Genomic DNA, 13,267 nt, shown 5'->3' with positions numbered 1-13,267 from the left:
CGGCAGCATCGGGGGCACAGCGGCAGGCTCGGGGGGCACGGCGGCAGCATCGGGGGCATGGCGGCAGCATCGGGGCACAGCGGGAGGCTCGGGGGGCACGGCGGCAGCATCGGGGGCACAGCGGGAGGCTCGGCGGCAGCATCGGGGGCACAGCGGCAGGCTCGGGGGGCACGGCGGCAGCATCGGGGGCATGGCGGCAGGCTCGGGGGGCACAGCGGCAGCATCGGGGGCACGGCGGCAGCATCGGGGGGCACAGCGGCGGGATCGGGGGCACGGCGGTGGGCTCCGGGGCACGGCGGTGGGCTCAGGGGCAGGGCGGTAGGCTAACACATCACCCCCGACCCCTCACTTACATGGGCGGCTTCTAGGCAGGGCTTCTCGGCTGGGCTTCTCGTCTCCGCTCGGCTGGGCTGCTGAAGTTTCTGCACCTTTCTCTAACAGAGGATGGTAGCAGAATGGCCGCTCCAGCACGCTCCCGAGAGGTTACAGCTCGTCTGCGCATGCGCAGAAGAGCTGTAGCGGCTAACACACTGAAGCGGCTCGTGCTGAGCAGAAGACCGGACTGCGCAAGCGCGTCTAAAAAAGCAAGCCACCAGCGAATTTAGACGGAGCCATGGAGACGAGGACGCTAGCAACGGAGCAGGTAAGTGGAATAACTTCTGTATGGCTCAAATTTAATGCACGATGTACATTACAAAGTGCATTAATATGGCCATACAGAAGTGTATAACCCCACTTGATTTCGCGAGACAACCCCTTTAAGCCACATTAACCAAAGCGATTAATGGGTTTCACCTGCCATCTTGGTTGGGCATGGCCAATTTTTACTGAGGTACATTAGTACTGTTGGTACACCAATTTTTTTGGTCCCTCACCTACAGTGTAATCATAGCAATTTGTATGTTCTTCGCCTGCACTCATGGTACAGAAGTGTGTGTGGGGTTGACCTACACTTTAGCTACATAAATGTAACTTGGGCCTTGGCTATACTGCAGCTACTGAAATGGAACTAAGACTGCGCTCCCACTGAACTGCTGCTTCGGAATTGTTCCTGGGGCCTGTGTAGGCTGCTACAATGACTTAAATGGAACTAAGACTACTCTCCTCCTATACTGCTGCTTCGGAATTGTTCCTGGGGCCTGTGTAGGCTGCTACTATTACTGAAATGGAACTAAGACTGTGCTCCTCCTATACTGCTGCTTCAGAATTGTTACTGGGGCCTGTGTAGGCTGCTACTATTACTGAAATGGAACTAAGACTGTGCTTCCCCTATAATGCTGCTAGTGATATGTTAGTGGGGCCTGTCGCTAATGCTACGGCTGAAATGTTACTAATTATGGGCTCTGCCTATACCGCTGCTAATGGTATGTCTCTGGGGTGTGGAAACAGAGGCTTCCCAAAGACATGATGGCGGCGAGGCCATTTCCCACCAACGCGGTTACTGTTAAGGTACATATTACCAGTCAGACTGGGGCATGCAGTGTTGGCCGAAGCCCACCTGCATTAAGCACGACATTACTACCTCAGCTGTGTTGGGCAATGCAATGGGATATTTCTATGTACCGCCGGTGGGTTCCAGGGAGCCACCCATGCTGTAGGTGCACACGGAGTTTAACCTACATCTGTCCACTTGTAAAGAACCCCAGTCAGACTGGGGCATGCAGTGTGGGCCGAAGCCCACCTGCATTAAGCACGACATTACTATCTCAGCTGTGTTGGGCACTGCAATGGGATATTTCTATGTACCGCCGGTGGCTTCCTGGCACCCACCCATGCTGTGGGTCCACAGGGAATTATAAATGCATCTGTTTCCACTTGTAAAGAACCCCAGTCTGACTGGGGCATGCAGTGTGGGCCGAAGCCCACCTGCATTAAGCACGACATTACTACCTCAGCTGTGTTGGGCAATGCAATGGGATATTTCTATGTACCGCCGGTGGCTTCCTGGCACCCACCCATGCTGTGGGTCCACAGGGAATTATAAATGCATCTGTTTCCACTTGTAAAGAACCCCAGTCTGACTGGGGCATGCAGTGTGGGCCGAAGCCCACCTGCATTAAGCACGACATTACTACCTCAGCTGTGTTGGGCAATGCAATGGGATATTTTTGTGTATCGCCGGTGGGTTCCAGGGAGCCACCCATGCTGTAGGTGCACACGGAGTTTAACCTACATGTGTCCACTTGTAAAGAACCCCAGTCTGACTGGGGCATGCAGTGTGGGCTGAAGCCCACCTGCATTAAGCACGACATTACTACCTCAGCTGTGTTGGGCACTGCAATGGGATATTTTTATGTACCGCCGGTGGGTTCCAGGGAGCCACCCATGCTGTCGGTCGACAGGGACTTCACAATAGGGAGTTGTACCTGCCTGTGTCTATGAATTAAAAAGCCCGGTCTGACTGGGGCATGCAGAGACACCTTGACAGAATGAATAGTGTGTGGCACATAGGTTCCCCATTGCTATGCCCACGTGTGCAGCTCCTGATGGCGGTGGCACAGGATTCTATTTCTCATTGCTTCTGTACAGCATTGTGGGCTATCGCCCCGCCCCTTTTAAAGAGGGTCGCTGCCTAGCCGTGCCAACCTCTGCAGTGTGTGCCTGCGGTTCCTCCTCATGGCAGACGCACTTCTAAATAGACATGAGGGTGGTGTGGCATTAGGGCAGCTGAAGGCTGCTCAGGGACACTTTGGTGTGCGCTGTGGGGGGGAGGGGGGGGCGGTTGGGCAGCATGTATGCCAGGAGAAGTGGCAGTGGAGTGTCATGCAGGCAGTGATTGTGCTTTGTTGGAGGTAGTGTGGTGCTTAGCTAAGGTATGCCATGCTAATGAGGGCTTTTCAGAAGTAAAAGTTTTTGGGAGGGGGGGGGCCCACTCTTGCCGCTATTGTGGCTTAATAGTGGGACCTGTGAACTTGAGATGCTGCCCAACATGTAGCCCCTCGCCTGCCCTATCCGTTGCTGTGTCGTTCCCATCACTTTCTTGAATTGCCCAGATTTTCACACAAGGAAACCTTAGCGAGCATCGGCGAAATACAAAAATGCTCGGGTCGCCCATTGACTTCAATGGGGTTCGTTACTCGAAACGAACCCTCGAGCATCGCGAAAAGTTCGTCCCGAGTAACGAGCACCCGAGCATTTTGGTGCTCGCTCATCTCTAATAAAGTGTTAATGGCATTAACGCATTATCATTTTCATTTGCATGTAAAAGGGCCTTCGGAAGCTGTTTGCAGAGCCCAGCTTGTAATTAATCACATGTGCAACTGTGCAAACAGCTGCATTGTTCAGCTCATAGTTGCCAGCAAATTACAATGCTATCTGCTGACTCCTGTGGAGATAACAGCATGCGGTGTATTGAGAGACACTTTATCTCTGAGTCTGAATGATGGATATTAAGTTCACCTGAAAATCATTGTTCAAACATAATGTGCATGATGCCCGTGTTTACATGTAATGATTATTGCTAATTTTGAGTCATTTGAACGAATTTTGAGCAATAATCATTACGTGTAAATGGGCTTTAAGTCGCTGGCAAGTAGCTCTGGTGACAGTTTATTTCCATGAAGGACAAAAGTATTACCCAATCCTTCTCTCTCCCATTATCATCTTTCAGGGGAAAGTCGGGACACCCCATCCACATATGATAGTCACCTGGTCCAACCAAAATCATCAGGTTCAGACGACTTTTCACCAATGTTCGTGGGGCCTTTCGTTTGGTGGCATTAATATTTTTCCACACTGTTATTTCTTTATTTGTTCAGGAGATTGCTTCTCTGCAATCAGAATAATAGGATGAATGCATTAAATTAGACATAACATTCACATTTTGTTTTCTCATACCTGTATACATTTAGAGAAATCTGTAGCGAGTCTGCAATTTGCAAATAAATACTCTGAAGGTCTTATAAGTACAATTTGCAAGGAGAAGATGTTTGGTTTACCCTATTTCACTTTCACAAAATAAGCTAAATTTTATGGTCTGTAGGGAAAATTGAACTTGGCAGGCATACCACTGCATGGCTCAAAACTACATGACACAGCCAATTTAACACAGGGAAACCAGCCTTTTAGCATTTTGAAATCTTTAACAGTGTAATTCCTCTTAAAAACTTATAGCAAAAGATTCTGGAACATGAATAACTTGCATTAATTTCCTTATTAAGGGATATCTTTCATGCAGACTATGTCTGTCCAAGCAAAACCGGCTTGATGTTACTATGCCTGATAAGCAACTCCCCAAGAGCCAAAAGTCAATGAAAGAAAAGTGACCGATTAACTTGTATTTCATAGCTGGACTGGAAAATCTGTAGAAATATAAAGATTTTTTTGTTAAAAGAACAGCAAACCTATGGTACAAAACTTCTGAAAGTGCAGTTCATAAACACAACTCATTTGAACATATAAAAATACAGTTTTTGAATTTTCTTATAAATATATGTGAAATAAAAAAAGTATCCAGAAGACATACAATTTCCTGGATTGAGAAAGTAATACCATTGAGGATTATTAGAGTTAGCTCTCTGCGTAAATTGGGTGAAACAATAGAGGTGGAGACAGACAGAATGAGGGTTAGGGCTCAGTCACACGGGCGCATCGACACCCGTACATCGGCGCCGATGCGCCCGTGTGACTGAGCCGTTACTGCAGGTAGCAGACGGACGTACCTGAAGACGGACGTCTCTCTGCAGCGCTGATGAAAGAACACATGACCGGCAATGAAGCCGGTCACATGTTCTTTCCTCCGGCGTTGCAGAGAAACGTCCATCTTCAGGTACGTCCGTCTGCTACCTGCAGTAACACGGGCGTCGTTGTGCCCGTGTGACTGAGCCCTCAGGGTGCGCTCACATCACATTAGAATTTCCATCCAGGAGTTCACCTCATAAAATATTAGGCACATCTTGACTCCTCCATGCACCTACACAGAAATTTATCAGGAAAAAGTGGCTTAGAAGCTTGGCAAGGGTCATAAATGACTTAAAGTGAAAACAAATACCAAAGGCATTAAACCCCATACTAAGTATATACATTTTATTAGATATAAAAACTCTAACTCACTTGCTAAAGGTTAAAAAGCCAGATTGCAGGCTGCCTGAAACAAACACTTATTAGGTAAATCACCCATGATGATGATGATGATTATTATCTATTCAGTCACATCTGACCCTCGGTCACTCCATGGATCAATGTTCTCTATGCACTCCTGTCTTTCACGGCTTCTTTCAGTTCCCCGATTGACATGTTCATGGTGGCCTTAATTGTATCTAGCCATCTTGTTCTTTGTCGTCCTGATCATCTCTTTCCACTGACCTTGCCAGCTATCAGTCCTGTTTCCAGTGAGTTAGCGTGTATCACGTGTCCAAAAAAAGAGTCGCTGTTTGATGATTTTGCCCTCTAGTGATATTTTCGGTTTGACACGATCTAACACTACCTTGTTCATTGAAATGGCAGTCGAAGCTATCTGTAGCATTCTCCTCCAGCACCATAGTTCAAACACATCAATTCTCCTTCTGTCTGTCTTTCTGAGCGTCCAACTTTCGCAACCATACGTCGTTATGGGAAAGACGATTGCATTGACCAGTCTGGTTTTTGTTCCAATCCTAATATCCTTGCTTTTCCAGATCTTTTCCATTCTTTGCATTGCATTCCAGTGTAATCCGTCTATTGATCTCCGGTCCAGATTGCCCGTTGCAATCGATTTTGGATCCAAGGAAGATGGAATCTTGGACCATCTGGACTTTTTTGTTGTTAATTTTTATGTTTACTGTATCTTTGCCTACTGTGGTCATGACTTTTGTTTTCTTGCTGTTGAGATACAGTCTCATATGACAGTACAAATATTCCCTATTTCCCAGAGATATGAATAGAAGGCTCAAACTCCCTTTAGGAAACTGTTGATATATATGCTCAGAATCAGGGGCAAAAGATCACATATAAGAAAAAAGGGAAAAATCATCGGTGATTCAGCCAATAGCAGATGAAAAACTGCCCTAAGCACCCTGTGAACTGTTTGGAAGACTTAAAAGTAAAACTTTTTTTTTGGTTTGCTTTTTTTAGCTACAGTATAATGTTTTATGTTCTGTAAGAACTGTCTGAATACAGGTGATGTTTAGAAATGGACATTCATTCCTCTCAATAAAACATTTTATTTTAGTTGGCGGAACACCATGGCTTAACACTGTAGCAATCATGTCTTTCAATTCCCTGTGGGTGTAATTTTTTATTTTTTACTACGTTCCTTAGCTTTTTGCCTGGTCGCTCACTTACAAATAGTTGGTGTGTAAAGTAATAAAGCAAAATGTTCCTTGTGATGGAGATGGCTTATCTTAATCACAGAATTTATTGGACATCTTTTGAAAGAGATTCTCAAATGTTAGCAGCTATCACTAAAATTGTACCATTTAACAACAATCGGCCAAGTGATAATAACAATTACAGACAAGTGACTTTTCATGTAAACATTTTGTTGTTCCGCAGCTGTTTAGCCTACCGATTTATGACTGAGCTGCTCTTCCTCCTAGACAATTCTGTTTCACAACAACACCATTTGTAGTTGAACAAAGTAGCTCTAGTTTGAGAAACTAAAATATAAATGTGGTTATTTTGGCAGTGCCACGTAGAAAGTTAAGGTTCCCTAGCACATTAGACTAAAGTTGATGAAAATAGATCATTTCAACCAAAAACTGTGTTCCATCACGTGAAATATAGCAAGGAAAGATAGTTTTAGGTGATCAATAACACAGTATCCTCATCTGGAAAGAAGTCTGCCATGTTTGAAATTGTCGGACCAAAGATCTTTTATTCTCATGAAACATTATTTTTCTCATTTACAAAAAAAATCATTCTTTTCAAGACTGTTCTTAAATAACTTTCTTTGAAATGTCCTAGAAAGATCTATCGTCCATCACCTGGTGTCAGTGAACATGTATGGCCAGTTTGAACAACTGCAGCAGCCAATATGGACTAAAATATTTATGGTTGTGTCTGCAAAATGAATGTTCACAATTGTTTTTTCAACTGCTGTTCCACCATTAAGGAGCCTCCCTGGATCATATGAGACTGAACAATAATTGTTCAATGTAAACGCTGCCATTAACTGAACACTGAAGAGTCATTTGCTCGCTTATATCGTTTGTAGTTCAGTTTCTGCAGGCATAAAAATCAAACGATGATCAGCCTGTGTGAACAGGCAATCGGTCATCTATGAATGACTGCCTGTTTCCTATGAATGGGCACGATCTGTTGGAAGCAATTTCCAACCAGCTCTATCTCCATTCACTGAACAATTATTGCTTCTACATGAAAGCACATGAGCAAGAATTGCAAAGACAATTGTTGGGTGTTTAAGGGCGTGACAATTGTTCCATCTAAAATGACCCTAACTAGGTTCTATCTAATGTGTATGGCCACATTAAGTCACTCACCTCTACAGTACAACATATTGCACTGTTAATAGTTGTCTATAAAGCTTGCATGGTTGCATTCTTCGTGGCATGATTCAATACCTATTGTTTAGGCTGTGCTTATGCTACAGCTACTCATACATATTTTACAATGGTCAGACCAAGGATTGTCCATGTAACACCTGTTTTCCCTGGCTGCCCCACACACATGAATGGTTGGCTTAGTGAACATTCACCTGTCTAGAGAGGGATCCTATAGTTGCTCCAGAGCCTCCTGGGGAACAAAAGAATTGCATGTTGACATTCAATGTCTCTAGTTCTTCTTACTTCTGACATAATTTGTCAGTAGAAAGTTGAGTCGCCTCATACACATCAGAGAATAACCCGAACCTTCCGTAATTGGTGGGTTTGTATAACTAAAGTCTAATGCGTATAAAGACCCATAGGTCCATTTTTAGAAGATACATAATGGAGAGATGACAGATAAGTAGTAATGGGTATTGTAAATGATTGTGTGATTGCAATGCTAACAGGACATGGATATGTACGTTAGAATAAATTCAATGGAAAAACTGTTACTCGTATGACTACTTAGACCACTACAAAGGAAAGCTATTCTTCAGTTGACAGTAAAAAATGTCACTATATATGCAGAATGTATAGTTAAAGGGAAATACTATTGATCTATCCTCAGGGTATGTAATCAATAGTTGATTGGCTGGGTCCATTGCTCATGACCTAGGCTTATTAACTGATAGGGTGCCCATTGTCAGTGCCAAAACATACTGAGAAACAGAACGGAAGGAGATTGCTCTGATCCCTGTATAGTGGCCAGTGCTTGTAATTGCTGGTGCGGCTTCCATCAGTGTTCGTCCATCGGGGAACAGGCAGAAGTGCATCAGACTACTGAAGTACACTGTGCATAGGATAGTTTAAGAATGTGCAGTTGTTTTACATACATGAAGAGGGGATTGGGAACAGAGTGAAGTAGGCCAGCAACATGGCAAAGGATGGCACCAAGTATGGTAACTATGCATTCTGCATAAACATTTTCACTGTCAATCGATAGGTCACTTTAACCTTTTATCTGCAACAGTGGATTCACACAGTGGCAGGTTATAGGTTAATGTAATCATATGTTTTCTGTTTTCTCATTTCTATTTTATAAAGAATAGTATATTAATGGGATTCAAATGCTTTCAACATTCTTTTTTTACTGATATTATATAGCTATGTAGTTTGGCTGAACATTAGGAACCTTTTTGTCAAACATTGATTTAAATAGAGTACAGTGTTTTCCAGTATACGTAAATACCATAGGGAACACCAAATAATTAGACTGTTGAGCACATTCTCTTAGGGAATGTATAATTGATAATTTTTTTCTTCTAGGTAAAGGTGAACATGGGAAACCATATCCAGTTAATGAAGTTGACCAAGATGACACAGCTTATAGAGAAAATGGATTTAATATATATGTTAGCAACAATATTCCATTGGAGAGATCCCTCCCTGACATTCGACATCCTAAGTAAGTTGACCTTCCCATTACAATATACATTGAATAATAAAATAAATATATATTAAAAATGGTTAAAAGTAAAATGCTCATCTAATCAATTTAGCTATAAATTGCTATGTGTCGTTATCTAATTTCATTGATGTAGCGGCTGGCAGACAGGCCCTGTTGGAAATTAGGTAAATCTGGGAATTTTAGATACACTTATGTAATTTAAGTTTAAGGTTCCACACATCGTTTCATTACATAGAGCATCTAGCTGAAACTGATTAAATAAGTCATTATAGGGTCACGCTGCAATCCAATAAAACTGATGAATGGAAATGAAATCACTCATAGATTATGGTTTCTTTCTAAAAAAAAAATCTGCTGTAATAAAATATCACTAAGAGTGACCAAGTAATTTTCTGGTGTGAGGCTTATTCTAATGTGAAATTAAAATTCTGAAGGGAATTTATTAAGACTGGCGTTTCAAACGCCAGTCTTAGTATGAATCTTACTGGAGGAAAATGCACCAAATATATTAAAAGGTGCACACCTCTTAATATACTTGGCACATCTTAGGTCAGCCATGCTCCAAAAAAAGATGAGCTGACATAGATTTCTGGTATAATTGACATAGATTCTGGTATAAATTATAGCAATTCTGTTGGGCAGGATGACTATGCCTTCTGCCACTAGGCTATGCATACTTTCTTAAAAAGTGGGTGAGTAGTGTCAAACTAAAATAGTCAAAGATTTTGTGCAAAACAAAAGACATTCACCACTAAAATGTACAACTTTTTATATAATTTTTGTTTTAGGAAATTTGCCCCTTTTTTGTACATATTGGTTTTTGACTTATTAACCTGGTATAGCTGGTTGTAGATGAAATTAACAGTATTTTGACAGTGATAAATTAGCCTTCAAGGTTGTATTCTAATCACAACATATCTAGAAATCCATTAGTCTAATGATTTACAAAAACTGATTGATGTGAACATAAAATGTTTGGAAGGATAGTTGTAAATGTTTTAAGAACTGATTATTTAAGGATTTGGCTTCAACTGTTCACTGTCCATGGCTTGGTCTTTCACGTATTGGGGACATGAAACAGTCAAACTTGTATGATATGACTTGTTTGATATGAACGTTGCTTGGCAACTCTTGACTCTCCCTAGCAGTGCTGTTGGCTGAAGTACAACAGTGCCACTAGACTTAACATAGAAACTTTGACCTTGCCTGGCAGGTCCCTCAATGTATCAAACTTAAATTTTATGATTTTACAGTGGCGGTGAGGATGTCACAAATCTACTGGCACCAAAATCATCCACCAAAGGTCACGCAAAGGAGCCAAAGTGTGGTGCAAGAAAAAGCCTGTAGGCTTTTGTATATTAGATTATATACAAAATTACACCTGTTGGAGAAGCAGTACAGCAAACCTCAAGTTACAATATTTGTTCCAGAATGATCATTGTAAGTTGAAAATATTATAACTTGAGACTGTAGATCTACAGAAAATTGATAATTGCTTCCAAGGTCACAAAATATCACCCATAACATAAGAAAAAAGTAAGTTTGAATAATATAAGCAGTTAATGATTACAGATAAAGCAAGTCCTTACATGTAACAGTCAGAAATAGCTGCTGATAGCTTTGGGGATCACTTTACAGTATATTAAGGACTGCTGATTTGTTAGGGTCCCACACAGTACATGTAATGTAGCAGAAGAATGAAATGGAGTCACCCATCACTTAGTGCCCAAAGGAGCAACTCCTCCTAGCATCGGTATTACCTGCCAGTCAATCAGTCGAAGCACTTCAGTAATACAGATATTTTACCAGTGAAATGTCCATGTTGATTGGTTACAGCACATTTGGGCTGTCTTTGGCATTGTCTGCTGAGCATGGTTTCCAGTTACAATGGTCTAGGAAAGACCATTGTATGTTGAATATATTTTATCCTAAGAAACTACTGTAGGTAATTCTAAACTGAAACCTGCAGTGGAACATACAAAGGGGAAAATTATACTGAAAAATGTATACTTCTTCTGTGTCTGCATCACTAGTTTTTCCATAAAAAGAATGGAAACATAATGAAACAGAAGCAAACTGAAAGCATTCTCTTTTTAAACCCATTTGTGATCATAGGGGAAAAAAACCCAGAAATTTTTAATTCCATTTAAATTACATTTTTCTGCTTTAAAAATGGAGCAGAGAAATAGAAAGCCCTAACACAGATATGAACGAGCCCTAATTACATGTCGTGTCTATTATGAACATTTAATAATACTACTAAGATAATTCTTGGTATTCAAAGTCTTCAAAGAGTTGAATAATTCTAAGGTTACATACTCTCAAATTTAGTGTGAAACTATTTGACTCGTTGTTAGTGGAAATGACATACTGTACTGTATACAATAAGTCTAGCTAAAGAGCGGAAACAGGAGCAACTCCAAATTTGCCACAATATTCTTAGTAGCAGCGCAACTAAGAAAGATTACAGGAAGTGAAGTCGAGCTCTGCTTGCTGTTGTCTTATGTGGCCCATAAAAGTCTAGGAAGAGGTGAGGAGAAGAGAGAGCAACTTGAGATAAATATAGGCAGAGAGACTTGCAGCTTTATAGTAAGATTTTATCTAGTGCCAGTCTTGGATTCCCAGCTACAGGTCTTAGTACTGCTGTACAACATCCTTCATGCTGTTACTGCTACTCTGTATATGATAGATAATAAGGATCTCCTCTTCTCTGTGTGTGCAGTATATAGGATACATATACAAGTCTTAAAATGGCCAGAAAAATTGTTATTTCTCATGTACATGTAAGTGGGAAGCACTGCCTGTAGCAGCTCCATTTTGGTGGCCAACGGCCATGCTTAGCCCCGCATCCTCCTGTCCAGTACCTGGCTAGGGGGGGAAGTGGGGAGAGGTCAATGCTTGATAGTGCTGGTTTCAAAAGCACTGGCAAACACTGTTTGTTTCCCAGAGACATGGCTGGGATGGAAGCGAGTGGTGGAGACACCAAGCACCATGTCGGAGCCACTGGGCGCTAGTATTTTGTGCGAGCTTCAGTGAGGCATTACAGGGAGGTTCCACCCCCTCTTCTGAAACAAGCAGTGACCTTGTTAGTACCTCATTACTCAGAAGACTCAGCCCCTTGATAGGGGAATAGTGAGAGCTTGGCCCTGCCCCTCTCCTCAAGGCTAAATATGGGCGTTTTTAACACCATGGGGCACATTATAGAAGGAACCATATCACAGCTGCAAAGAGGATTAGTTGTGCAGTAATCAAGTGCATCAGGCACAGCAGAGCCAGGCATTATAGTGGCAGCCATTATAGAGGGCATGCTGCAGGCAATTTCCAACTTCTGGGGAGCTGCCCTGGGAGAGAGACTAAATCGCCTTGACATCCTTGAGGTCCAAAGAATGGGACACCAGCTAAATTTCTAGGGTGAAGTGCCCCACAGCGCATGGGAGGAGAGGGAGTCTCCCTCCCTACATTGGTGGTCAACGTGGCAGCAATGCTGAAGACCTACATTGGACGATAAGAGAATTGAAAGCAAGCATCCAAACTTGTGTTGTGCAGGTATAAGTGGACTATGACCCCGATACTATACAAGATTGAATCCTTGGCCAGGGTGGGAGTAAAATGGACTCATGGGTCTGTGTGAGTGTAATTCAGTAATGGTGCGATGGTTATCACATTATTGCAAGGCCTTGCAGGAGTTAATCATGTTGAGTACAGTGGTTAAAGTGTAATGCACCTGATGTGATGTAATGGAATGGAATGCATATAAAGTGTTTATGATGCAGTAAGAATGGTGCAGTAAGGCACAGGCCAGACCAGCAGTACTCATTTACATGAAGCAAAGTGATTTAAGAAATATAGAAATATGTAATACATCAGTTGTAGTGGCCCTAAAGGTCCTACTGAATGTCACACTTTCACTAATCTTTTAAACTCCCGTTTATGTCTCCTTAGAAGCCATTTCTGGGGTTGCCTGTCCGAGAAACCCTGTTTTTCCCCCTTTATTTTACAGACAAAGTCCTAATCTGCCCAACAACATCTGTCTCCTGATTGGTTACTGTCACACAGATCACTGATTGGTAGAGGGGATGCAAGCCCGGGAAAAGACAGCAGTGCAAGTCAGGATATGGAGAGGAGTTAAAGTTTTCAGTCAGAGAGTTTGAGCAGTAAAGTCAGTTCTAGTCAGAGTCAATGAGAGAAGTCTGTGAGTCGTTCAGCCAGTCACAGTCAGTCAGAGCTGGAGCATGAATAAAGTCAATCAGCAAGCCGTTCACTCAGAGAAGTCTGAGAGAAGTACGGTCACAATCTGAGTAGAAGGAGAGTCGTAGTCAAAAGGAAGGAAGCTCGC

The 13,267-nt window shown here is 42.5% G+C and overlaps 1 protein-coding gene across 3 annotated transcripts in view; it reads left to right on the top strand.

Moving 5' to 3' along the window:
* The window catches only part of GALNTL6 (polypeptide N-acetylgalactosaminyltransferase like 6), a 1,489,735-nt gene that overhangs the window by 542,071 nt on the left and 934,397 nt on the right, over positions 1–13,267 (top strand). For all 3 annotated transcript variants that reach the window (XM_066573529.1, XM_066573530.1, XM_066573531.1), the window contains one exon: positions 8,790–8,928. In XM_066573529.1, the coding sequence (XP_066429626.1) occupies positions 8,790–8,928 (139 nt within the window). The remainder of the gene's footprint in view (positions 1–8,789; positions 8,929–13,267) is intronic.

This window comes from Eleutherodactylus coqui, chromosome 7, assembly GCF_035609145.1.
Source record: "Eleutherodactylus coqui strain aEleCoq1 chromosome 7, aEleCoq1.hap1, whole genome shotgun sequence".
Lineage (NCBI taxonomy): Eukaryota > Metazoa > Chordata > Amphibia > Anura > Eleutherodactylidae > Eleutherodactylus > Eleutherodactylus coqui.
This window is presented reverse-complemented; position numbering and strand designations above follow the sequence as displayed.